Raw genomic sequence first — 27297 nt, 5'->3', positions numbered from 1 at the left:
TGTGTAATCTGAAAGAAAAGAGCATGTATTCAGTTACCAGAAGGTGTGTGAATCCTTGTCGAACATGGGGGGGAAAAGAACCCAAGTTTAAGCAAAGTCTGAAGTCAGCTCATCGTAACGATTGCATTTTATTTTATAAACTGTGAAAGAGTAAAACAGCAACATGGTAAAATATTTCTAGGTCTCATTAAAAAAAGAGCACCCATTGCACACAAGGTGAAGTTGCAATAAGTCAGTATGTTTTAAATGCACCTTTGGACATTCTGGCTCATTGAAAACATTGGCATTTATCAGAAGGGCCAAGGTGGCTAAACAGTCGAACAACTCAAGCCCGCTGTTGATGCGAATCCTGCAGGAACCTCTTTTTTTTTTGGTAGCAGGGATAGGGTCAGAAAAGCAAGAGAGAGTGTATGAAAAAGGAAACATAATCTAACAAATCTTCAAAGTTTGAAAGGAATTTACCCCTTCTACATCAGTTAGGTGATGTGTGCCGAATTAACAGGCCAATGCACCATTAACCTCAAATGACATTATAAATGGCAGAATTGCATGGCAGTCAAAAGAACCCAACAATGGCCAAGTTGCCCCCACCCGTCATATGGCAAGTAAACCAATGGGCAACAGGCCCCACAGCTCCAAACTCTTCCCTCAGCTTACCATCATAGAATTCTAGCATCGAACCCTACAATATTGACATTCAGTTGGGGTGGGTTTTGGCAACCTCCAGATTCAGATTCAGATTCTAACTTATTACTTGCACAAGTATCAATTACACTTAGAAACTGCAGGACACAATAAACCAGGTTCCCCTTCATTCACTTATGTAGGGCTTCATATTTCAACATTACTCCTCCACCTGAACAAAATGTTCCTGGAAGAGGCATCATACTGTAAGATGCAGCAACTGCTTCAATAACTATGCTACAGGTATTGGCCTGAAGTTGCATACTATAATGACCCTTGGGTCAACTCTCATTCAATTAGGAAACTGCAAAGTATTTTCCCTTTGGTTTACCAGAGTGAAAGGCAAAACAAAGCACATACGTGACCACACCAGAGCGCTTCAAAGCTGACTGAAGATCATCCAAACGACCACGATCAGACAGGCTTTAAACTCTGCCTGGTCTTACGTGTGGTCACGCATATCTGCAGAGCTTTCCCTCCCCACCATTTGAAATTATCCAACAGCTTCGAGATCAGAGCAGCAATGAACATGGCATTACGGACTCTAACTTCAAGGTTAGTCAGAACATAATTAGGCTCTCTGCCAGGATTTTCCACACCAGTGTGCAGGATTTGATGGACCCAAGCTATGGTCACAAAGCCAGGAGCCTCAAATATGCTTGACGACAGCCTGAAACACTGGAGGCAGAGAGAGAGTCGTGCAGTTGGGTGGGTTTTGGCAACCTCCAGGTGCCCATTCCAGCAAATGTCAGCTATCTACCAAATCTCAGTTGCAGATGGCAACTTGGCATGCGTAACTTTAATAGCAACATTTCAACCCTCCCATATCCATTTGAATCTAGCCACCATCTCAGCAAGGGACATCTGGCTGGGATCATTCCCAAATTTACCCAGTGATGGGTTCTGGTGCCTGCTGTGCATCTGCAATGTAAATATTCAGACTTTTGATCGGCAACCTCTCAGGGTGACGGAGCAGTACAACGGCACAGCGATACTCCAAATTAAAATTGATCTCCCCATTCCCTCGACACAAGAGCTGGATGTTCCCGGCAAAAAATGTTCTGTGTGGATGAGCTGAAACTACATCGCAGCGTCAGTGATCAGAAACAATAACGCTTTTAAATCACGAGTTTACTGGTGTAAATTGTGAAGGAGAATGTTCAATTAAATTTAAAAAAACTCAAGAATATGGTGTTAAATTTTCCACAATTCTTGGTATTTAAAAGACTTCACCTAAACTGGAAAATCCAATATATAAAATGTATCTTTGATTTCCCCAACCCCTAGATTCTTACAACTGTGGTGCAGTATAGTTTTCATTGTAAAAGTATCACCTGTAATGTTTGACTGTTGGGGGAGATGGCATGCATCTCATTGGAAGCAGTTTTCACTCTAGTTACATAGTCTGAACTCTCTAGTTACCAGTTATCTCAGCAGCTGTTTTTAAACATATTCAAACTAGCCCACCTCACCGTTAGTAACAAAGCCCAATAGCTAGAAAGACCAGAAAACAATACTGGAAATAAGTAAGTAACCTCTAATAAATTACCCCTTAGTGTCGACGTAGGTCGGTTGAGAAATGGCAGAGTTGGGAAGAGAGTGTTCAGAAACTTGCTCCATAGAGCTAACTAGTGGCCAGAGTCTGTAACTACACTGACCATCGACAGCAAAATTTTATAGGAAAATATGACCAAGTGTTGCAACAGGAAGTGTGCAACCTACAAGATTTTTAAAAAACTGTATATATAGATACATGACTGATCCCAGTCTAGATTAGTTGCATCAACAAAGGAACTTTTCATTTACACAGGATCCTATTCCTTTTCACACAGTTCAGATTTAACAAGATCATCTGTGCTGCGCTTGGAGGAACAGTTCAGTTCCCCATTCGTAACCACATCAGTAGGCGAACGAACCGTGGATCTCCTGGAGCTAATCAACGAAGGATTGTTCAGGAGGGTGAACATCAAGCACCACCTTGCCCGAGCTCGTTTGGACCTTGCCGTCTTCGTAAATTTCTGATTGGGTACCAACTGAATTCCTGCAAGTAGCACCGAAACACACACGCACATTATAATGGTTCATGAGGCTCAAAAGCCCTAGTGTACAACGAGTAGAAAAACGTACAACAGTTTAGGAAGTAGAGTTGGGTGAAGCCTAGGACTTTCTCTGCAGTACAGGGGGAGGAGCTGGGAGATGTAAAATTGCTGCACTACAGCACCACCACTGGTGGGAGGGTGCAATTACAGCACGACAAGTTTACGTTGTAAACAGACACAGGAATTTATAATGGAATTGTGTAGGTGCAAGATTTTTAAAATTCATATACCCTTTCATAGCTCGGGACCTAGGAATTTAGATGGGAATCCAATCGTTAATTTTACAATGCTACGGATCACACAAGGTGGCCACTGGACAGATTAAAAATTGCTGCTGGGTGGGGTGGAAGCCTCACAGCAAGAGTGTAACAATTCCCTTATTGGCACTAGGTATTTAAAAGCCCATTAACTGCTGCCCATCGCCATACTGCCATACTTTGGCCACTTACTTACCACTGGGGCGGAGACAGGTTTTCGGGGCAGAGTGGAGGTAGCTTTACTCTATCTGGCTGTGCCATACCTGACCCGGGGGAGAGAGGCACTCAACACGCTTGATAGACCCATGTAGGGTTGTCAACCCTCCAGGATTGCCCTGGAGTCTCCAGGAATTAAAACACTAATCTCCAGGACACTGCTACAAGCAAACCCAGGAGGAAAAAAACCCAACTGGCATTGATTTTTTTCCCATTTTGTTTTAATAGTTATAAAAATATTGGCAACAGGATACAAATGATGGACAGTGAAGCATCATCCAATCGGATAGGTTCAAGGCAGCAGCTCACCACCACCTTCTCCAGGGCAACTAGGGATGGGCAATAAATGCTGGCCTCGCCAGCGACGCCCACATTCCAGTTTGCTTTCCAATTGGTGTGGGAAGGTGGTGCGCTGTGAGGATTGGCCGTGTTGGGCGACCAATGACGTGCGCATGGGAGCGGGGCGGCCAGAGGCACGTGTGATGAAACCTCCAGGGAAAAACACAAACAGTTGGCGACCGCAACTGTGCGACTGAACTAGGGAGCGCGTTCCATTTCCTCACTTTGATGAGGGGGGAAACACATCTGCGCGTCCAATTTCTCCAGCAAATCCTGAACTCCAACAATTTAAAAAAAAAAAATGCTCCCAATTATATTTGCAACCTTTTCCCTTCCATTATATGGTCACTGACCTTCTTCAATGTTTTTGCCTTTATCACCGATGCTCATCTCAGAGTCTTGGGATTGGAGTAGGAGAAAGCAAAAAGCTTTCATCACTGGATGGGATTGGCTGACCTCCACCACCAAGAAGTTAGTGTAACATCGATAGCCTGCAGAAAAGGAGAAGAAAAAGTGGTTATCATGACATTGTTGATTGGCCTTTGCTGCTGCTAGCTCCTAGCTATTAAAAATTATGCATGTGCGCACATATGCATAGATGCAAGGCATGTCTCTAAGGCAGGGATGGAGAGAAGCAAGGAAAATAGCTGGGCACATCTTCCCATCTCCTAATGGTCACCACAAGAAACAGGTCACCCGCCAGATCTCAAGAGTCCGGGAGAAGGAGGGAAAACAAAATTGCATTTCTATAGCGCCTTTCACGACCACCGGCATCTCAAAGCACTTTACAGCCAATGAAGTACTTTTTGAAGTGCAGTCACTGTTGTAATGTGGGAAACGCGGCAGCCAATTTGCACACAGCAAGCTCCCACAAACAGCAATGTGATAATGACCAGATAATCTGTTTTACTGAGGTTGGTTGAGGGATAAATATTGGCCCAGGACACCAGGGAGAACTCCCCCTGCTCCTCTTCGAAATAGTGCCATGGGATCTTTTACATCCACCTGAGAGAGCAGACGGGGCCTCGGTTTAACGTCTCATCCGAAAGACGGCACCTCCGACAGTGCAGCACTTCCTCAGCACTGCACTGGAGTGTCAGCTGAGATTTTTGTGCTCAAGTCTCTGGAGTGGGACTTGAACCCACAACCTGCTGACTCAGGCGAGAGAGAGAGTGCTACTAACTGAGCCACAGCTGACAAAAAAAAGGCACAATATGGAAACAAATTCATACAATAAAAAGGAGCAACTCCACACTTTAGTGGACAGCCATATAGAGAAGGAGCACGGGGCTATGATGGGAATTCCTACATTTAGCCCACACCATTGTGCCTCCTTACCATCAATCAGGTATGGTAGCATAGTGGTTATGTTACTGGACTAGTAATCCTGAGACACAAGTTCAAATCCCACCACCAGCAGCTGGGGAATTACAATTCAATGAATTAAATAAATCTGGAATTAAAAAAAGCTAGTATCAGTAACGATGATCATGAAACTACCGGATTGTCATAAAAACCCGTCTGCATCACTACTGTCCTTACTCGGTCTGGCCTATATGTGACTCCAGACCCACAGCAATGTGGTTGACTCTTAACTGTCCTTTGATATGGCCGAACAAGACACCCAGTTGGCCACTACAGCGGTTCAAGGCGGCAGCTCACCACCACCTTCTCAAGGGCAATTAGGGATGGGCAATAAATGCTGGCCTGGCTAGCAGATACCCACATCCCATGAAATAAAAAAAAATTGTGGGATTGGCAGAATTACTCATCATTTTCCTGTTTCCCCCGCCCCCCCCAAAATGGCATGTTTGGTAAATTTGTTGCCAAGTGTGGAGGCAAACAGACCAGGAAGACGCCCACTCTAACTCATTAAAAGGTCATTTGGACAAGGGGAACACAAGAGTGGCCAGCACCTGTGGAACTACACACCAGCAATAGCCAATATCTTCAGAAACTGAACAGCAGGGCCAGGTTAGTGGGGTGGGGGGGGGGAGGGAAAGAGAAATCAGAACTTATTTATAAAATACTAGCCTATCCCCTGTGGTGTTGCACATGGACTGCTGTCTTCAGGTGAAGTAAGGTTAGAGGACGGGGCTAATTGGATCAGGGCACAGACATTATTCAGTCCCCATTATAAAAAAAAGTCATACATTCTGTCCTTAAATACTTTGATCTTATTTATGGCAAAAAATACAGCCGTTCAGGAAGCAGAGGAGTAGAGTTGGTTGAAGCTCAAGAGATTCTCTGCAGTACAGGCAGAGGTGGTGAGAGATGCAAAATTATGGCGACCGATCAACATTTTACAATAGAAATTCAAGTAAAAGGACAGAGTGATAAGGATATGAAAATAGTCACAACAGTCTGATGCACACATTTATTGTGTGCTCAAAACAAAAGTTTGGAATGATAACATAAGAACATTAGTAAGGGCAGGAGTCGGCCATATGGCCCCTCGAGCCTGCTCTGCCATTCAATAAGATCATGGCTGATCTTTGACCTCAACTCCACTTTCCTGCCCAATCTCCATATCCCTCGATTCCCCTAGAGTCCAAAAATCTATCGATCTCAGCCTTGAATATACTCAACGATTCAGCATCCACAGCCCTCTGGGGCAGAGATTCACAACCCTCCGAGTGAAGAAATTGTTCCTCATCTCGGTCTTAAATGGCCGACCCCTTATCCCGAGACTATGCCCCCTAGTTCTAGACTCTCCAGCCAGGGGAAGTGGTTGGTCTGTGTTGCATCAGGAGTTTGGCGAAAACATTTGACCAAATTGGTTGATTTTTGCAAGCTTAGACCCGTATTGTTTTATTCAAAAATCACATGCCTTCATACACAGCTTTAAAAGTAAACACAGTACATTTACAGTTCCATGGTACAGTACGGAGATACTAATGCAGGATAAACTAAAGAATGGCACCAAAGAAGTAGTCAGAGAGTTACCTGGGTCAAAAAACTCCACCCCACGATTTATAAGGCCAAGGTCCAATCGACAAAAATGAATGATGTTGTAGAGAGCTGTAAAGACCACTCTCCACACCCCAGCAATGATCCCGATCAGGACATTGAAGGTAAAGAACAGGTATGTGAAGATGTATAGGCTTCGTCTGCAGAGGAAGAGGAAGAGAAAGCATTAAGGTGCGTTGGACACTTGCACAACACCCTGCTAGCTACTGCATTTCTTTTCTCGCTTTCAAAGACAGACAGACTGGACGTTCCTGGGCTGAAAATGTTGGGTTGGCCAAGTCCCAACCCATCTGGCGTGACGGCGTCACCGGGTATATTGATAAAACAAGTGGGTCCCTTCATGCAAAGGCTGGATTACTAGTCAGTCACAGGCTGGCTCCTGGGGTTTGCAGCCTTGTTGGGAGGGTAGAGAGAGGTAGCTGGTACAAGAGTGTTGATGGCTATTTGGGTTGGATTGGAAAGCTGGTTTAGAAGGTCTCAGAGCCTCAGGAGTCAGCTGTCACACTCCTTTCAAGCTGTAGTATGTGGAAAGGGCACAGGGCAGGTTGGAGCTTGCAACCAGTCAAGGTTGACTGGCCTTCAAGCCATGTGTTCTTTATATCCCTCACCCCTCCAATGCCAGGACGTCCCAGACAGTTACGCAATCACATAAAACAAACATTTCTATTCAGTTATCCTGGGTTGGGGAGGGGGAAATGCACAGTGGGGACTGAATTTTCTGACAAGTGCTTTTTAAAAAATTCATTGATGGGATGTGGGCGTCGCTGGCTGGCTAGGCCTGCATTTAGTGCCCATCCCTAATTGCCCTCGAGAAGATGGTGGTGAGCCGCCTTCTTGAACCGCTGCAGTCCATATGGTGTAGGTACACCCACAATGCTGTTAGGAAGGGAGTTCCAGGATTTTGGCCCAGCGATAGTGAAGGAACGGCGATACAGGTCCAAGTCAGGATGGTGTGTGGCTTGGAGGGGAACTTGTAGGTGGTGATGTTCCCATGCGTCTGCTGCCCTTGTCCTTCTAAGTAAGTGGTAGAGGTCGCGGGTTTGGAAGGTGCTGTTGAAGGAGCTTTGGCGAGTTGCTGCAGTGCATCTTGTAGATGGTACACACTGCAGCCACAGTGCGCCGGTGGTGGAGGGAGTGAATGTTGAAGGTGGTGGATGGAGTGCCAATCAAGCGGGCTGCTTTATCCTGAATGGTGTCGAGCTTCTTGAGTGTTGTTGGAGCTGCACTCATCCGGGCAAGTGGAGAGTATTCCATCACACTCCTGACTTGTGCCTTGTAGATGGTGGAAAGGCTTTGGGGAGTCAGAAGGAGACACTCGCCGCAGAATTCCCAGCCTCTGGCCTGCTCTTGTAGCCACAGTATTTATATGGCTGGTCCAGTTCAGTTTCTGATCAATGGTAACCCCCAGGATGTTGATAGTGGGGGATTCAGCGATGGTAATGCCATTGAATGTCAAGGGGAGATGGTTAGAGTTAGTGCTACTCCTATTCAAAACACTCACCCACATTAAACTCCTCAGTGTTCACAAGACATAACCAACACAGTTAACAAAACACTCGAGTGAATTTAGAATTAAACAAGTTATGTCACACAAACAGCACTGGTTGGAAAATATGCCCAAATATTCCTGTCCTGTCCACCATTTATCCCCTCAACCAACGGGACCAAAAAACACGTTACCTGCTCATTTATTTCACTGCCGTTTCTGGGATCTTGCTGTGTGCAAATTGGCTGCCACGTTTCCTTACATTCCAACTAAAAGAATTTCACTGGCTGCAAAGTGCTTTGGGAGGACGTGAAAGGCACTATATAAATGAAAGTTCACTCTCTCTTTCCAATGTGCTTGTAATAAAGCAGAAATTAGCACTCGCCATCTTACCAGAACATCAGTGTTTGAGGGGGGTTTGGTCAAAGGACCTTGCTCTTGCCCCAACCATACACTACATCAAGTGACAGGTGAACAAAAATCTGCCTAAGAAATCGGAGCAGGAGTCGGCCATACGGCCCCTCGAGCCTGCTCTGCCATTCAAGAAGACCATGGCTGATCTTCTACCTCAACTCCACTTTCCTGCACTATCCCCACATCCCTGGATTCCACGAGATTTCAAAAATCTATCGATCTCAGCCTTGGATATACTCAGACTCAGCACGCACAGCCCTCTGGGGCAGAGAATTCCAAACATTCACAACCCTTGAGTGAAGAAATTCCTCCTCATCTCAGTCTTATCCTGAGACTATGCCCCCTAGTTCTAGACACTCTAGCCAGGGGAAACAACCTCTCAGCATCTACCCTACCAATCTCCTTCAGAATCATTTATGTTTCAATGAGATCACCTCTCATTCTTTCTAAACTCCAGAGAGTATCGGCCCATTCTACACAATCTCTCATCATAGGACAACCTTCTCATCCCAGGAATCAATCTAGTGAACCTTCGTTGCACCGCCTCCAAGGCAAGTATATCCTTCTTTAGATATTTATAAAATGGGGCCATTCCAATTTTAAATTTACCTACAACTGTTCTTCCCCCTTAAAATTCCCAGAACTCTAAAGGCCAATTAATATAGAATCTTGCAGCATAGGAGGAGGCCATTCGGCCCATCGTGCCTGCTCTTTGAAAGAGCTCTCCAATTAGTCCCACCCCCCCGCAAATTTTTCCCATTCAAGTATTCCTCTGATTCCCTTTTGAAGGTTACTATTGAATCCGTTTCCACCGCCCTTTCAGGCAGCGCATTCCAGATCATAACTCGCTGCAGTTTTGAAATTTTGCAACGGTTAACATATTCCATTTCTATTTCTTCCACTCAACTAGGAGAGGGAAACGGGAAATAAATATATTGATCACTGAGGCACTGGGGAGCAGAGTCTAGTGTGCCCAGGTTTCCTTATTGTGCGATAACGCAAGTATAAAAAAATTCTACTATCTCAGATTGTAGATAATGGGCAGACTCTCAAAAGAACGAACTTGCATTTCTATAGCACCTTTCACAACCTCAGGATGTCCCAAAGTGCTTTACAGCCAATGAAGTACTTTTTGAAGTGTAGTCACTGTTGTAATGTAGGAAACACGGCAGCCAGTTTGCACAGCAAGCTCCCACAAACAGCAATGTGATAATGACCAGATCATCTGTTTTAGTGATGCTGGTTGAGGGATAAATATTGGCATCAGGGAAGACTCCCTGATCATCTTCAAATAGCACCATGGGATCTTTTATGTCCACCGAAGAGGGTACAGGAAACTTTCGATTTACCGGCACCTAAATAACCGGAAATCTCGGCTAACCAGCAAAATTCAGGAGTAGGTTCAGGTAACTTTTATTACTTTTTTTACTCCATTTGTTGCTGTGCAAGGGTGTGGCTGCAGCTGTTGCTAAGCTACAGAGACGCTTGCAACTTGTGCCCATTGTTCTGAAGCTGTTGCTAAGCAACAGGGTTTGTTGCTTTATACGGAGCTCTCAGCTCCGTATCTTTTACTATAGCGTTCGGTTATCCGGAATTTTTGATGAACCGGCGCCACGTCGGTCCCGTCCGTGCCGGATAAAAAAAAAAGTTTCCTGTAGATGGGGTTCAACATCTCATCTGAAAGAGGCAACTCTGACAGTGCAGCGCTTCCTCAGTACTGCGCTGGCGTGTCAGCCTAGATTATGTGCTCAAGTCCCTGGAGTAGGACTCGAACCCATAACCCTGAGGGTCAGGAGAGAGAGAGTGCTACCACTCAGCCATGGCAGACAACGCAGTTAATACAGTGTCAGTTAACTAGATCAAAACACACCATGCCCAGGAATGTATGGAATACCTCCCACAATTGATCAAAACTTCCTGTACCTATTGGTGATGCTCAAGTGTTTCCCATCCTTTTGAAGGAATAGCAATCGAGCTAGCAAGTGTTGAATCAACGTGACCAGAATCAACGTTAACCAGAAGGGCCTGCGAGAGAAAGTGTAACAACTGATCATGCCACATGCAAATCACCTTTATTACAACATCCATTCAAAACATAACCAGAAATGAACCAATGGACCCAGTGGCAAGTGCAGTTGGGAGTTTTACGGAAGTGACGAAAGGCCAAATTTATAATAAAATTAAAATCCAAAAATTGCAGAGAAGATGCTGCCAAGAGTGTAAAGACCACTTCTCCTCCAGAATCTTGCGCAGATTGAATGAAGGTCTTGGTCGTCATGTTTGAGCAACTGGAACCTAGTGGATTTAGTTATAATTTTCTACATTTTTGGCACAAATTTAGTGTTCAGTTGCTCAGAAAGACTGAGCATTAGCAAGAAACGCAAAGTGCCCGCTCTGGCGGAGGCTCTTCCGAAGCCGAGGGTTGATGTGCAGCATCTTTTGGGAGATCCAGAGACTCGAGTCTGTTAGAAGGGTTAAATTATGAGGCTAGGTTGCATAGACTAGGCTTGTATTCCCCCAGAGCATAGACATTTAAGGGGTGATTATGATTCACAGAGTTGATAGTTTTTGCCTCTGGTGGGGGCTGTAACCTTAAAATTAGAACCAGGCCATTCAGGGGTGATGTCAGGAAGCACTTCACACAAAGGGTAGTAGAAATCTGGAGAACTCGCCCCCCAAAAAAGCTGTTGAGGTTGGGGAGTCAATTGAAAATTTCAGAAAGGAGATCAATAGATTATGTGTTTGGTAAGGGTATGAAGGGTTACAGAACTAAGGCGGGTAGATGGAGTTAAGATACAGATCAGCCATGATCTAATTGAATGGCGGAACAGGCTCGATGGGCTGAATGGCCTCCTGTTCCTTTAGGGGGCATAAAAGTAAGTGGATGATTCAGTGATCCAGACCTTCCAGCCAGGAGCTGTATGGACAGCAAGTATGGGCCAGGAAAGAGAGACAATCTACAGCTCAGGATTTTCCATCCAGTGGGGGAATCTCCCAATCGGCACTCCGTGTGGATCGGATTGGATCACTGAATCGCCCCATAAAACTGAAACGTTCAACACAAAGCACAGCACTCTGGCAGAAGGACGGGCGACCGGGTGGAATGCTGGTGGATATTTTGTTTCCAGCATTCTAAATCACCAGCTAGGAAAGATCACGAGCGAAAAATTAAGGAAACATTTTTGCAAATGACAAAAAAAAAAGCAAAATCCAAATCCTTGGAGCCGAGCTTTTAAGAATGTGACTCATTTTGAGCAGCAAGAAACTGAAGAGGTTCTGCACGTTACACTCACCACATGGTCTCCAGGATCCTGAAGATAAGCAGGTATTGTCCGTAGTGAATGGGAATGACAATGAGAAAGGTAAATAGAAGGAAACAGATGAAGAATACCAGCTGCTGGATGAAGAGACCTATATGGGAGATTGACAAGAATGAGATCGCACAAGACTTAAATTTTTTTTTTTTTAAAGTATATAAAAGACACAATATTCAAGTCCTTCTACGATGGAGTAATCAGTCAGACATGCTCCGTGTCCATGGCTGCTCCGCTGCTGACCTTGTCTCGTCTCATGTACGGAAACAGAACTGCATCTTTTAATCAGCTCACTTGGAGACATCCAAAGTGCTCACCACCTTCTCAAGGGCAACAAATGCCAGCCTTGCCAACCCAGATACCAAGAATGAATTTAAAAAACTCCACACAATTTAGAAACAGGGGAGCATTAGCAATAAAATTTAATACTGATTCAGTAGCCCGAGAAAACAAATAGCAAGATCAGTCCCAGCCAGAATATCGAAGTGTATTGACAATGTACTGAGCAATTTTTCCACCTTTAATTTTTGAGCTGTGTGGCCCATTCAAAATTCCGCATATGCACGGTTGTTTCACTTTAAAAGCTGGCTCACCGGCTGCACGGGACCTCCAGAGTGGCCGCGCTTAAAGGGACCATTGGTACGGAGTGACTACTTACAACTTGGGGCGGGGGGGGAGGTCATTTGATTCCCAGCAATTGCCTTTTCTCCAGAATCATTTTAAATGCCTCAAAAAAGTCTTAGCAGTTACCCCGTGTGAAGATGAACGTGAAATTCCCGTGTCTGCTATTGCAACAGGGGGTCATTTTTAAATCAGGTTAAAGCTTCCACTAAAATAGCAGAGAGAGAGAGAGAAACTATACACAAACAAGTTGAACGCATGGAAACTAATCTGCACTGCACGATTTCAAGGCCAGAGATTTTAAACACTAGCTCATTTTAGACCAGTTTTGCAGGAAGGCGGCTTTAAATAATTTGAACCTGCCAACTTGCATATATAGCAAAAATAATGTATTTAAAGTGGAAGCTAGATAAATACATGTGGGAGAAAGGAGTAGGAGGGTGTGCTGGTCAGGTGAGATGAAGTAGGCTGGCAACACGCTCATGTGGAGCATAAACACCGGCATAGACCAGTTGGGCCGATTGGCCCGTTGTAAAATTCTATATTAATTCTATGTACAGGAAACTCTTTTTGATCTGGCACCAATGGGACCGGCGTGGTGCCGGTTGATCAAAAAGTCCGGATTACAGAGAGGTATACTTACCAAGGTATGAGAGCCCCGTACACAGCCACAGGTGCAGGAGCCCCGGTTACACAGCCACTAATATATAGTAAAACTTACCTGAACCTACTCCTGAATTTTGCCGGTTAAGAGAGATTTCCAGATATTTAGCTGCCAGTTAAGAGAGTGTTTCCTGTACATGACAGTAATATTTGGAGGAGGAAGGGGTGGGGGGGGAGTATTGCAAACTTCTAGTGGGCTTCCAGCTTCTGAAAGAATGACAAATTTCCATAGTGACATTACCAGATTACAAAAGCATATCCACTCGATCTTTGTACTCGCCTCCCACTCAGAACCTCGACGAATTAAGCTCCACGCTCAAATATAGAAACAAAAATAATTCTAAAAATCGCCCGTTACCTAAACAGACGAGTGCGGCCTGGTAACTGGTGAAGCTCATCCAACAGACGATGGCAGACCGCGAGGGTCTGATGCGCTTCTTGCGGTTGAAGACCTTTTGTGTGTCCCCTCTATAGAGAGCCTGAAGATTCTCCCTGTAATAGAGCAAAGGTCAAGTGAGCAGGACACGTACACTATCAAACCCAATATGCACAGATACTCAACAGCAATTAAAAAATGTAATTTAACTGTCTGTTATCCAACAACCACGTATATGGTGCCTTTAGCTAATGAAATGTCCCAAGGCGCTTCGCAGGAGCGTTATCAAACACAATTGGACACCGAGCCACACTGAAAGCTTGGTTAAAGAGAGGTAGGTTTTAAGGAGCGCCTTAAGGAGAGAGAGGTAGAGAGCTTTAAGAGGGAATTCCAGCACTTAGGCAGCTGAAAGCACGGTCACCAAGGCTGGAGTGATAAAAAAGGGATGCACAAGAGGCCAGAGAGGCGCATGGCGATCTCAAAGGCTTAAAAACATAGAAGATAGGAGCAGGAGTAGGCCATTTGGCCCCTCGAGCCTGTTCTGCCATTTAATGAGATCATGGCTGATCATCCAAATTCAGTACCCTGTCCCTGCTTTCTCCCCATATCCCTTTAGCCTTAAGAAATATATCCAACCCCTTCTTGAATATATTTATAGAAACATAGAAGATAGGAGCAGGAGCAGGGCTGGAGGAGGTTAGAGAGATAGGGAGAGACAAAGCTATGGGAGGGATTTGAAAACAAGGATGGAACACCTAGGAACATTGTAACAGGAGGAGGCCATTCAGCCCCTCAAGCCTGTACCACCATTTAATGAGATCGTGGCTGATCTACATCTTAACACCATTAACCTACCTTGGTTCCACACCCCTTAATACCCATTTCTGGACCATCGCCACTGCCAATGGGTATGGCAGTGTACTCGTCATGGTCCTGAACTGGCAATACAGAGGTCACAAGTTCAAACTCCACCAGGGCAACCAAGGGTGGGAAATAGGAGACCTTCTCAGCTGTGGCTCAGTGGGTAGCACACTCACCTGAGTCAGAAGGTTGTGGGCTCAAGTCCCACTCCAGGGACTTGAGCACATAAAGCTAGGCCGACAGTCCAGTGCAGTGCTGAGGGAGTGCTGCACTGTCGGAGGTGCCATCTTTTGGATGAGACGTTAAACCTGTCTGCTCAGGTGGATGTAAAACATCCCATGGCACTATTTCGAAGAAGAGCAGGGGAGTTATCCCTGGTGCCCTGGCCAATATTTATCCCTCAACCAACATAACAAAACAGATCATCTGGTCATTATCACATTGCTGTTTGTGGGAGCTTGCTGTGCGCAAATTGGCTGCCGCGTTTTCCCACAATACAACAGTGGCTCCGCTTCAAAAATACTCTATTGGCTGTAAAACGCTTTGAGAAGTCCGGTGGTCGTGAAAGGCGCTATATAAATGCAAGTCTTTCTTTTTCTCAATCCTCAAATTCTAGATACCTTTTCCTGCTGGTAGTTTAACTGGGGAAGTAGAAAGGACAGAGGCCAAATATCATAGCAGGCGACAAGTTAGATAACGATTTAGAAGTTCCAGCACAGAAACAGGCCATTTGATTCATGCTGGTGTTTATGCTCCACACGAGCCTCCTCCCACCCTATTTGCTTCATCACATTCCCATAGCCCATTCCCTTCTCCCTCATGCATCTATCCAGCTTCCCCTTAAATACATCTATGCTATTCTCCTCAACTACTTCATGTGGTCGTGAATTCCACTCTCTGGGTAAAGAAGTTTCTCCCGAATTCCCTATTGGAATTATTCGGGACTATCTTGTATTTATGGCTTCTCGTTTTGGACGCCCCATAAGTGGAAACATCTTCTCCAAGTCTACCCCATCAAACCCCTTCATAAATCTTAAAGACCTCCGTTAGGTCACCTCTCAGTCTAGTCTCTATTCTAAAGAAGAGAGCCTTAGATAATCCAATATTTCCACTAAATCAAGGGGGGGGGGGCGCATTCTTTTTGTACTGGGAAATACCTTGTGCCATTAACGCTACTTAAATGGAAATAGAATTTTACTTATAATGAACTGAAGAAATAACAAGATTCAGAGGAATACATTGGAATGTTTGCATAGAGATTCACAATTTATTAAACGTTCACAAACAAAAGCAAACCATGTGCCAGAGTCTCTATATCGAGACAGGCATGAATCGCACGAAAAATCATTCCTCTTAAAAGCTGTGAATTACTCGTCACTGAAATAGCTTTTGTTCACACGAAATCCATTAGTAAAACACAATCCCTCACCTCCCCCAACACCAGGCTGGCAAAAGGGGATTTAAATTATTAGTTTGTATGAAGAATAAAATGGGGATGACAACATGAACATAGATAGCTTTACTTTACAGACAGACTCAAATTTAAACTGTGCATTTAAAAAAGCCATTTAATTCAGTTTGAGCAAAGATAAACACAAAGGCCTCACCAAACCTGTCGTCTTTGAAAGTACTGTGGTATTTCTTTTTTTAAAAAAAAGCTAAATACTGCCCCAAGTACCCTTCTGCCAGCAGTAGCATAAAATCATACATCACAGGAGGAGGCCATTCGGCCCATCCTGCCAGCTCTTTGAAAGCTATCCAATTAGTCCCACTCCTATGGTCTTCCCCCTTAGCCCTGCAAATTCCTCCCCCCTCACCCCAGTATTTATCCAATTTGAAAGTTACTATGGAATCTGCTTCCACCGCCCTTTCAGGCAGTGCATTCCACATCACATCCAAGTCTCCATACAATACAAGGCAGAATTTCCTTCAGTCCCAGGAAGCTCGCTTGATGGGACGGAAGTCTTACCGGGAAAAAAAAGACACAAGCCACTCATTATTTTCCATTAATTCCTTTTAGTGAGCAGTTTCCGCCCTGCTTTCTGATTAGGGTTTGGTCCCGTCAAACTCGGCCACTCAGGTGCTGAAGAGGGAAACCCAGGGGTATAAATCTAGCTTTGGGATGCAGAGATTTGATTCCTCCAGCCTTTTCCCAATGCTCTCCTGGCCGACCTTTCTCCCTCCATAAACTTCAGCTCATCCAAAACTCTGCTACCCATATCCTAACTCGCACCATGTCCCGTTCAACCATCACCCCCCTGCTCACTAACCTACATTGGTTCCCGGTCTGGTAATGCTTAAATTTAAAATTCTCAATCTGGTGGTCAAATCCCTCCATGGCCGCACCCCTCCCTACCTCCCTCCTCCAGCCCTACGCTGCTCCAATTCGGTCACCTTGCGCATCCCCGATTTCCTTGGCTCCATCATTAGCGGCTGTGCCTTCAGCTGATTAGGCACCAAGCTCTGGAATTCTCTCCCCTCCTTTTAAGACGCTTTAAAAAAAAAAAATTCATTCACGGTACGTGGGCGTCTCTGGCAAGGCCAGCATTTATCGCCCATTCCTACTTGCCCTCAAGGTGGCGATGAGCTGCCTTGGGGCTTGCTAGGCCATTTCAGAGGGCAGTTAAGAGTCAACCACATTGCTGTGGGTCTGGAGTCACATATCGGCCAGACCGGGTAAGGGTGGCAGATTTCCTTCCCTAAAAAGGACATTAGTGAACCAGATGGGTTTTTATGACAATCTGGTAGTTTCATGGGTCACCATTACTGATACTAGCTTTATAAGTCCAGATTTATTTAATTAACTGAATTTAAATTCCCCTGCTGTACATGGTGGGATTTGAACTAGTGTCCCTGGATCATTAGTCCAGGGAACTGGTTTACTAGTCCAGTAACAACCACTATGCTACCATACCCCCAAAACCTACCTCTACCTCCTTAAAACCTACTTCTTTGGCCATGTGTCCAAATATCGTTGACTTGTTGAATTTTGTTCAAAAATGCTCCTGTGAAGCACCTTGGAATGTTTTACTAGTTTAAGTAATGATATAAATGCAAGTAGTTGTTGAGTGAAAATATAAAATTTCCCAACCATCATTATAATGAATAAAAGTCCCATGAACTAGATACAATTCCAACAGGAAATATAAAATAAAACTCATTCACAATTAGAAGGGGAAGGGGCGGGGGGGGGGAAACCATCCACTGGAACACCAAGAAATTTGCTGCATCATAGCGAAGTCAGTCATGGACATTTTTTAAAGTATTAGTGATCAGCACCAGTTCGTTGTGTATATACACTCATTAGGTCGAAGGGCAGAATCTGAAGTCTTTTATTTTCCATAGTTACCTGTGTAAAACCATTGACCTCATCAGGGTAGAAAGTGTGAAAAAACAGGACACACTGACTGCAGACACATAGCAGACTGTTGGGAAAAGGGAACAAATTATTTGCCATCGCACCATTCCGATATTATACAAACAGAGGTTCAACCGGCTCTTCCCAAAATCCCAAGGTGTTATAACAAGCCCGATAGCACACGAATTGAGGTTAGATTCAGTAGATAAACACCCCCACCTCCCCAACAAGAACGTTTGGTCCACTGTCCAAGCTGTGGGGAGCCAACGAGGATGTCAACACAATCGACGAATCAGCCCGCTGATGGTCTTGCCATAAGCAAAGATCCTCAAAACTAACACTCAAATATTAGCGGCAAAAACAGGAAGGCAGATTATTATCTGAATGGCAATAGATTGGGAAAAGGGGAAGTGCAACGAGACCTGGGTGTCCTTGTGCACCAGTCGCTGAAGGTAAGCATGCAGGTGCAGCAGGCGGTTAAGAAGGCAAATGGTATGTTGGCCTTCGTAGCGAGAGGGTTCAAGTACAGGAGCAAGGATGCCTTGCTGCAGTTGTACAGGGCCTTGGTGAGACCACACCTTGAGTATTGTGTGCAGTTTTGGTCGCCTTATCTGAGGAAGGATGTTCTTGCCATGCAGGGAGTGCAGCAAAGATTCACCAGACTGACACCTGGGATGGCAGGAATGACGTATGAGGAGAGATTGGGTCGATTGGGCTTGTACTCGCTGGAGTTTAGAAGAATGAGAGGGGATCTCATTGAAACTTATAAAATTCTAACAGGACTAGACAGACTAGATGCAGGAAGAATGTTCCCGATGGCGGGCGAGTCCAGAACCAGGGGTCACAGTCTAAGGATAAGGGGTAAGCCATTTAGGACTGAGATGAGGAGGAATTTCTTCACCCAGAGAGTGGTGAACCTGTGGAATTCTCTACCACACAAGGCAGTTAAGGCCAATTCATTAAATATATTCAAGAAGGAGTTGGATATATTTCTTAAGGCTAAAGGGATCAAGGGATATGGGGAGAAAGCAGGGACAGGGTACTGAATTTGGATGATCAGCCATGATCTCATTAAATGGCGGAGCAGGCTTGAGGGGCCGAATGGCCTACTCCTGCTCCTATCTTCTATTCCACCTATTTTTCTTTATTCGTTCATGGGATGTGGGCGTCGCTGGCAAGGCCAGCATTTATTGCCCATCCCGAATCGCCCTCAAGAAGGTGGTGATGAGCTGCCTTCTTGAACTGCTGCAGTCCGTGTGGTGAAGGTACTCCCACAGTGCTGTTAGGGAGGGAGTTCCAGGATTTTGACCCCGCGACGATGAAGGATCGGCCGATATATTTCCAAGTCAGGATGGTGTGTGACTCGGAGGGGAACTTGGAGGTGGTGGTGTTCCCATGCGCCTGCTGCCCTTGTCCTTCTAGGTGGAAGAGGTCATAGGTTTGGGAGGTGCTGCTGAAGAAGCCTGAACATGTTCTTGTTGTAGTGTGACCCGAACAAGTTTTAGGGGTGGGGGAAGGTTGTTTGTTGGCAATCACTTTTTATTTTAAAACATACTAAATAACAGTCAAGCGGGTACCTTCCAGGATCCAAAAGTAATATTTGACAATATTGAGAACTTCAGTCCTATTTTCCGAAAGATTGATACCGAATCCCTCAAGTATGTAGGATATCTCCTCCCGGACTCCAGCCCGCATCTTCTGTAGAGTAGGGACAACATCCACTACAAGCAAGAGAGCAAACTGTAGGGAAAAAACAGGGACAGGAGTAGTTAAATAAAAGGTGAAAAAATAAATAAAACCCTGGCTTTACCGTCTCATCTGAAAGACGGCACCTCCAACAGTGCCGCAACCCCTCAGCACTGCACTGGACTGTCAGCCTGGAATTTTGCGGTCAAGTCTCTGGCGCCCCCCAAATTGCCCCCCCTGCCCCCCCCCAATTCTTGCCACCTTGCCACAAGATGGGTCCTGATGATGAAGGCCATCATCTGATTTGATCCCATCCAGCCACAACACCAACCCTACCATCTTCCCATTACAGCATTTCATTGCTTAAAAAAGTCTAGTGTGGTCTCAACGCCAGAGTTGGAGAGATGCAAAGACAAATAAATGAAATTAATAAATGACAAGTTTCTTTCCATAAAGGGAAGGCATTCTCTAAACCATGCATGGCACAAACACTCAATTGTCCTTTTCCCCCCTACACTCAAAAATCAAGCAAAAAAAAGGATTGTTGACATTTTCTTGCTGATGGTAGGAAAAACTCTACTGCTGTTGAATATTGCCTCATGCTTTGACATTAAGCAGAGAGACCAGACCTGGATTCCAGCTCGTTGATATATTAATCATTTCTGAATATACGCAGTAGAAAATCATGACAGAAGAATATGAAGGTGGTGGTGTTGATTCAAGATCCATTTTTGGACCAATAGTTACCTGATAGATAGAAACTATTGCCACAGTCATTGACACAACGAGTTTTGTTGGAATTCTGAATCCTGCATAATAAAAGAGAATATATTGATGGTAAAAATCAAGTAAGGAACCCTCTTCTCCAGACTTCAACATTCTTGACAGAATGGAGCATCGGCTCCCACTAATTTAGGAATATTCAAACATTTGAGAGAGAGAGAGAGAGACCCCTGCAAATATCAACACTCTTGCAGGCTCCTTGTTTGAGAGCTTCCAAAAAAAAGGTCAGCGCCAGCAACTTAGAGCTGGACGGTGCTACTCCTGTAGAAAATGACTCACTACTGGCAAAGAGAAACAAACCGAGCTGGGAAGTGAACAGAATTACAGGGGCAAAGAGAGAGCAAGTCCCAAGATTTCACACAACGACGCCACAGATTCCCCCCCTGGCTGCAAACCAGGACACCTCCAGGGCTGGTTTTAAAACTTGGGGAGTTTCACACAATGAGATTCTTCAGCCAGCCAGCCTAGGCTTCTACAAAAAGGAAACTCTGAGCTGCTGCGATTTCTCCACCACCCCCTCCTTCGTCCAAGGGCAGGCTTTAAAGAAAAAGATAGTTCTCCTGGGAAAGCAGAGATTAGGGGAGATTTAAGAGAGGTGTTGGGTTTTGATAGAGTAAATAAGGAGAAACTGTTTCCACTGGCTGGAAGGTCAGTAATCAGATGACACAGATTGAAAATAATTGGCAAAAGAACTAGGGGGATAGGAGAAGATTTTTTTTTAAATGCAGCAAGTTATGATGATCTGGAATGCACCACCTGGAAGGGTGGTGGAAGCAGATTCAACAGGGAAAAAAAAAAAGAAAAAAAAATTGCAGGGCTATGGGACTAATTGGACAGCTCCTTCAAAGGGCCAGCACAGGCATGATAGGCCGAATGGCCTCCTTCTTCGCTGTATGATTCTAAGAGAGGCCATTGAAGAGAAACGTGGTCAATCATCAGTGTCCTTATAGAAGCAGTCTAGAGATGGAGCAGTCTAACCCAGATAGTGTTGGGAGTTGCAATAGTTTGTGAAATGGTTGTAATACACCAACTCCAGCTTTAAGGTCATACCTTCCACTGGCACATAGATGTACGATCGCATCAAGGTCCCTATCCTGGACGAGGGGCTTGGCTGATCTGTGCCGGCACTGAAAAGGAAATAATAAACCAAACATAAAAGCTCTTGGAACTACTTTTATTGAAGTCACCAAACACCATTATATCTGAATAGTTACTAAACACATCTCCCATAGGTCGGTCGGTCAGCGGGTTAATCTGAGCTGCATGGACCAGACTCTAGGCCCATACGGAGTTAGCGGGTCCCAGCCATGGTGGTGGGCAGGACGTTGCAAGTGGCTTCAGTGCTCCTGGTGCTCAAAAGAGAAAGACTGCGGTTTCTGTTGCCATTTGTTGTGCGGTGGTCCTTGCTGGAGAGTGCACGTGTGTAGGGACAGGACCAGCAGCGAAGACCCCCCCCGCAGCCAACTGACATCCGCAGATTGGACTGGGTGCCACTGGGGGGGGGGGGGGGGCGAGGTACCATGGGCGGCAGCGATCTAGTGGAACTGGAGCCTGGCAAAAGTCAAGCACCAGGCAACGGGGTGCGGGAGAGAAGAGAAAAAAAACCAAACTGTAAAGCCATCTCGAACCTGTTGCTGGATGGTTTCTTTCTCAGCAAGATCTTCAGGTAATCCGTGTAGTAGTTATCAGCTGGGCACTGAGGAGGAAACGAGAGTTTGGTGAGGGATAACCACACAGGTTCAGCAGCATGCAGTGCATCCCAACCCAACATTTACAACTGACCAGGTAATGGCATCAACTGGCATTTGATGTTTGGTGAACTTGAACCCCAGTTATACTGCCGACTGTGCTGTACCTTTAACAGTGATGTGAGCAAGCAGTGGAACCACTAGTCATTCTCTTACACTGGAGTGAGGCAAGGGGGGGGGGGGGAAATAAAACAGGAGGATGGGCAGATCAACCCCATGCTCCAAACATAGGAGCAGGAGTAGGCCATTCGGCCCTTCGAGCCTGCTCCGCCATTCAATATGATCATGGCTGATCCTCTATCTCAATACCATATTCCCGCTCTCTCCCCATACCCCTTGATGCTTATAGAAACCAAAGACCCTTAACTGGCAGATAATGGACGATTTATTAGAATCCAGCTGTCGGTGCAAATGATACCACAGCCAATAACCAGCACTAGCTGCCAGCACACCAGTCAGGTGGTTTCCCTACTAAATGCAGAGTCACTGGGGAATTCAAAATTCTTGTTCCTTTGTCAACCACTCTTTGAATTGTGTACTTCTGGTTCATTTTCTGCAAGGATGTGATGGAGAATAGGTGGATGGTACAGCGGATCAAGGACCTATATCTTAGCCCCGGGACCGAGCCTCCAAAAAAGCAGGCCAGACTGACTATTCCCAGTCAAAACCTACTTCATGTCCCTCCCTTGCAGGCCAGACTCAATCCAGCGCAGAGTGCCGGAGGCACATGACAAATTTGGCACCAATTGGTAATCTCACTTGGGGAAACCATGTGGCAATTGGAAAAAATGCCATATTGCTGAGGGAGGGGGGTGCACTTCAGAGGTTGGGGCAGAGTAGAGGGTCTTTTCCAACTCATTTACTCTGAAGGATCATCTTGGATTCAGTAGCCCCAGAGGCAAAGCTGTGAACTAAACAAAGCAACGAGTGCCATCAGATGTGTGTGTGTCACACATGGTTAGTTTGCTGTTGCAAGTCTACCCAGAAACAAACAAAAAACAGGACAGATTCAGCAGAGAGAGGAAAACAGAAAATGCTGGAAATACTCAGCAAGTCAGGCAGCATTTGTGGAGGAGAGAAACCGTCAACGTTCCAGGTCAATGACCTTTCGTCAGAACTGGGAGAAGTTAGAGATAGAAACATAGAAACTAGGAGCAGGAGTAGGCCATTCGGCCCTTCGAGCCTGCTCCGCCATTCAACGAGATCATGGCTGATCATCCAAACCCTAGCACCCGGTCCCTACACCGACAACCATCCCACCCAAGCCCTATCCCCGTAACCCCACGTATTTAATCCCCCCTAACACTAAGGGCCAATTTTTATCATGGCCAATCAACCTAACCCGCACATCTTTGGGCTGTGGGAGGAAACCGGAGCACCCGGAGAAAACCCACGCAAACACGGGGAGAATGTGCAAACTGTAAGATTCGCAATTTTCAGCAAAAATCACGCAAGAAAACTGGATAAAATAAGACTGTTTATTGACCAAAGTAAGCTTGCACAGAAAAACCTTTGATAAAAGGGCATACAAAATGGCCGCCAGGCCCCGTGATCAGTTTATGAACCATTTTATTTCTGTTACTGCAAGCCAGACAGGCTTGTGGATTGAAGACAGTGAGCCCGCGAAAGCCAGTATCTGGGAACCGAAACTCAGAGGAACAGCATACATATTCAATGGATTACAAGTACAGGATGGGGCCCATCAAGATATGGGCGGACAATGCAAAATCACTCATACCCATTTATTGTACAAAGGAAAAACCGTTTAGCAGCCATCAAGGAAAATCTCCGGACCGATCAATATGCGAACCGAGCCGCGGTGACAATGCAAAAGACATTAAAAGACATTATCGGCCAGGAAGGCCAGTTTAAGTTATCACCGGCTCCGTTACAAGACAAAGCGCCCCTGCAGAGATTTCTGCCCGCCAAAATTAATACAAAGACAGGACTATGATTTGGCAGGAGATAAGACTGTTCCAAAAGAGTATAACTATGGATTGAAAGTCCATATACGTGACTTCAACTTCTTCGGACGGTGGCAGGATCGGCGCCTCTTCCACTTCGGCAGATGCAGAATCGATGAAAACGTTTTCGTCTTTTTAAAGACGGACGGTTTCGGTAAAAAGACAACGTGGTCGGTGTTCAGCCAAACAAGGCTCGGCCACGACGAGAAGACGACGAGGGTGGCCCGGGTACTGGGGTCGGGAGATCATCGACGACCCAGGCCGACGGAGAAGAAACCCTCTGGAGAACCGACCAGGCCGGAGACAAAAAGACAGTCCGGGCCTGACACTTCCGTGTCTCAACATCCCATTGGGTTGTTGTTCTACTCCACGAACAAAAATCCACGACAGGCTTAGTGGATCTCAACCTTGACGAGCGCTCATCGAGGCTGTGTCTACCCCATCGCCTCGAGAGAGAGAGAGAGAGAGAATATCGACTGCGCCAGAAGTTTCCAAATCCACGTGACGACGGAAAGTGGTGCCAAAAGGGCTGCGAACCCCCCTTTCTCGCGATTTCGAGAGTGGTGAGCATGATCCCAGGTTCCCCAGGTCGAAACTTAGTTTAGGTATAGGGGAGGGAGTTAAGGGAAATCGTAATGTGTTTCCCCTTTTACGATGTGCCGTGTGTTCCCCATTTCCATAGAGTCAAGTTCATAAATTTGTGCATGATTGTAGTTACTTTAATCTGTGCCTATGACATGTATTTTGTAATGCTTCAAACTGTTTAAAAATAAAAGCATCCATTTCGCGCTATTCAGCCTGGTCTATTGAGTCCTTTTCTCTGCACTACTGTTCTCTGCATCTAAGTCCAAGGTCTAGAACTGTAGGGGGAGTGGGTCGAACCACTCAAGGGTAATTCTTGCACGAAGCCTGGCAGGAGGCCAGAACGGGCAAGAGAGCAGGAAAAAAAACCCTTACAGAAATGGCGACCGCGGCAGGACCTCGGCAGCAGGAAAGTAGTGTGTTAGATCAAGATCTGAATAAACGAAATGTGATGGATGAAAGAATAGCAGATTATGTTTTCGGAAAAGTCAACCTCACAAAACAATGGATATCTGATCTATTAAAGGATAGGCGCCCGCTAGACGCAGCCATCAAGTGGACAGCGGGTAGAGAGCATAAGAAATCTGTAGAAAAGGCAGTCTGGCTGATGTGCTACAAGAAGCAAGTCCAGCTTTTGGACCAGGTAGTTGCAGCACAGACAGTCCAGATCAACGGCTTGTTTAAAGACGTAGAGGAAAAGGTTGCGGGAGGTCAAAAACTGATTGAATCGCTTGACGCGCTGAATCAGGAACGCCGCTCTGTAATTCGCTGCCACGAAACCCGGGTAGAATATTTAAAATGTCAGGTCGTTGAGGCCAAGGCCAGTGAAGGTAGAATGAGAGAGGTGTTTCCGTCTAGCCAAACAAGTAGATGCCCAAGAGGAAAAGCTCCTGGGAGCCAGGGCAGCATATAAGATGGCCATGGAGGATAGATCTGAGAACACCGACCACAGCGCTTGCCGCCGGGAGCTAGAGGACCTGAGAAAGGCCCTAGCGAAGGCAAACGGGTTGGTGTGTCTCATAAATCCACCAGCGAGTCAGCTGTTGCTAGCCAAGGAATCCAAAAGACCGATTCCACAAGAGGCAGTTGGGGTACCAACCCCCGAACCCTCTGCGCCCCCTGCCTATGAGGAGTCTTGGACTCCGGGACAGGAGACGGAGACGGTAGAGGAAGAGAGCCCTGAGGTAGAGCAACCCCAGACAGTAGAGTCGGGGCCAGCGCCGTTGTGTCCATCGAGGCACCGGAAGCTCGGTCCAAATGAAGAAAATGGCGATGACGGACCCCTTGAGAGTCAGATCATAATGCCTCATAGCGCACGACAGCTAAGAGAGATGATAAGTCACATCCCAAAACTCTCCGAGTCAGGAGATCCCTCCGTGCATTTCAGGGACGTGGAGCAGACCGCAGCAGTTAATGACTGCGACGGGGTTGAACAGTCTAAAATGCTGCTGTTCTCCCTGGACAGCTCACCCCTCCAGTGTCTCCCTGATGAGAGCAAGAGAGGGCACAGGGACTATGAGTTGCTACGGGATGAGATTCTGGAGATCATGGGAGAGGGGGACGGAACTCCGTTCCTCCGTTTAGAAGAGACAGTGCAGCTAGAGGGAGAACCCCCACGGGTTTTCGCCGACAGGTTGTGGCCAGTGTATCGGCGCAGCTGCCCGGGCGGGCCGGGCTGGATGGCGAACAAAGGGCTCACTGGCTTCGGTGCCTGGTAGCAGGTTGCCTGCCAGTAGTGAAGGAACAGGCCAAAGCATGGTTTGACCCCACCAACGCCCGCTCCACGGAGGATCTAGTGCTAGATCAGCTCACGATCAGTTATAGGAATAACAAGGGCAAGAAAACGCCTGTTGTAAAAGGAAAGGTGCATGAGGTGAGGCCCGCAGCCTCTGCTAAAAGGGAATGGCGTCAGGAGGGAAATCGCCCTCCTCAAGCCAATAGCAGTTGTTACGGGTGTGGGAAGGAGGGTCATTGGCGCAAGGACTGTAGGAATCCTTGGAAGGATAAGAGGGAGAGAGCGTTCGCCGCAGCCCAAGATCAAGCCCAAGCCCGAGTCGCCAACGGCCCGAGAGTTTACCCAACACCAGCACAACCACAAGTGCAGGCCGCTGCCCCAACACCAGTCCAGAACCCAACCGTAGCCTCTGCCCCGACTAAAGGGGGTGGTGCGGTTGTGGACCCCGCTGCGATCGAGTCAGTCTTGGAGACTATGCGGTCTCTGATGACCTGGCAGGGGAAGGTAGCGGTTGCTAACAGCCCTATCGCCCCCGAGACCCCAGCCGAAACACCTAAATGACTGATGCCCGCGCAGCCCGTCTACTTGTGTCCGCTCCGCTATGACGCTTGGAGAAGACCTGTGGTGGAGATGGAGGTGGAGAAACAAAGGGGTAGTTACCTGTTGGATACGGGAGCTTCGTGTACCGTGATCCACACGGACAAACCTTTTGCCTCACCTCTGTCCGCCCAGGCTCCATATTTAGTAGCGGGTTTCACCGGTAGAGAACAGGCTGGCGCGTACTCCCTCCCGCTCTCCATTCAGTTGGGAGCGCTCCACACCACATGGACGTGCATCCTATTGAAGTGGAATGAGGGGGGGGGGGGAAAGGCATCCTCGGGGCTGATTTCTTGGTGGAACACGGGATCCTCGTGGACCTGAGAAATCACTGTCTCTGGGGAGCCGAGGACGGTTTAGGTAAGGTAGTCGTAATCCCGGGGAAGGAAGAAAAGGGGACCCTGTGCACTATGAAGCCGTCAGGAGGTTACGATCTCGAGCTCATGATAACAAACGTCCCAACGGACTTGCAGGCGCGTGTGTCAGAAAATCTGACCGCGTTCGCCACCCACAAGCACGACTGCGGGAGAGTCACTGGGTTCGA

The 27297-nt window shown here is 46.4% G+C and overlaps 1 protein-coding gene across 1 annotated transcript in view; it reads right to left on the bottom strand.

The window, feature by feature from the left end:
* Positions 1–112: 112 nt before the first annotated feature.
* Positions 113–27297, bottom strand: part of stra6 (signaling receptor and transporter of retinol STRA6) — a 63258-nt gene continuing 36073 nt past the window's right edge. Inside the window, exons 8-18 of the mRNA XM_085972307.1 lie at positions 21756–21823; positions 21178–21254; positions 20092–20153; positions 19236–19398; positions 17650–17725; positions 13422–13555; positions 11759–11876; positions 10389–10490; positions 6542–6705; positions 3949–4086; positions 113–2725 (exon numbers count right to left, since the gene is read on the bottom strand). Coding sequence (XP_085828433.1) covers positions 2499–2725; positions 3949–4086; positions 6542–6705; positions 10389–10490; positions 11759–11876; positions 13422–13555; positions 17650–17725; positions 19236–19398; positions 20092–20153; positions 21178–21254; positions 21756–21823 — 1329 coding nt within the window. The 3' untranslated portion in view covers positions 113–2498. The remainder of the gene's footprint in view (positions 2726–3948; positions 4087–6541; positions 6706–10388; positions 10491–11758; positions 11877–13421; positions 13556–17649; positions 17726–19235; positions 19399–20091; positions 20154–21177; positions 21255–21755; positions 21824–27297) is intronic.

The sequence above is a fragment of the Somniosus microcephalus genome, chromosome 32 (assembly GCF_052327205.1).
Source record: "Somniosus microcephalus isolate GS21.2 chromosome 32, FLI_Smic_1.0, whole genome shotgun sequence".
In the NCBI taxonomy this organism is placed as follows: domain Eukaryota; kingdom Metazoa; phylum Chordata; class Chondrichthyes; order Squaliformes; family Somniosidae; genus Somniosus; species Somniosus microcephalus.
This window is presented reverse-complemented; position numbering and strand designations above follow the sequence as displayed.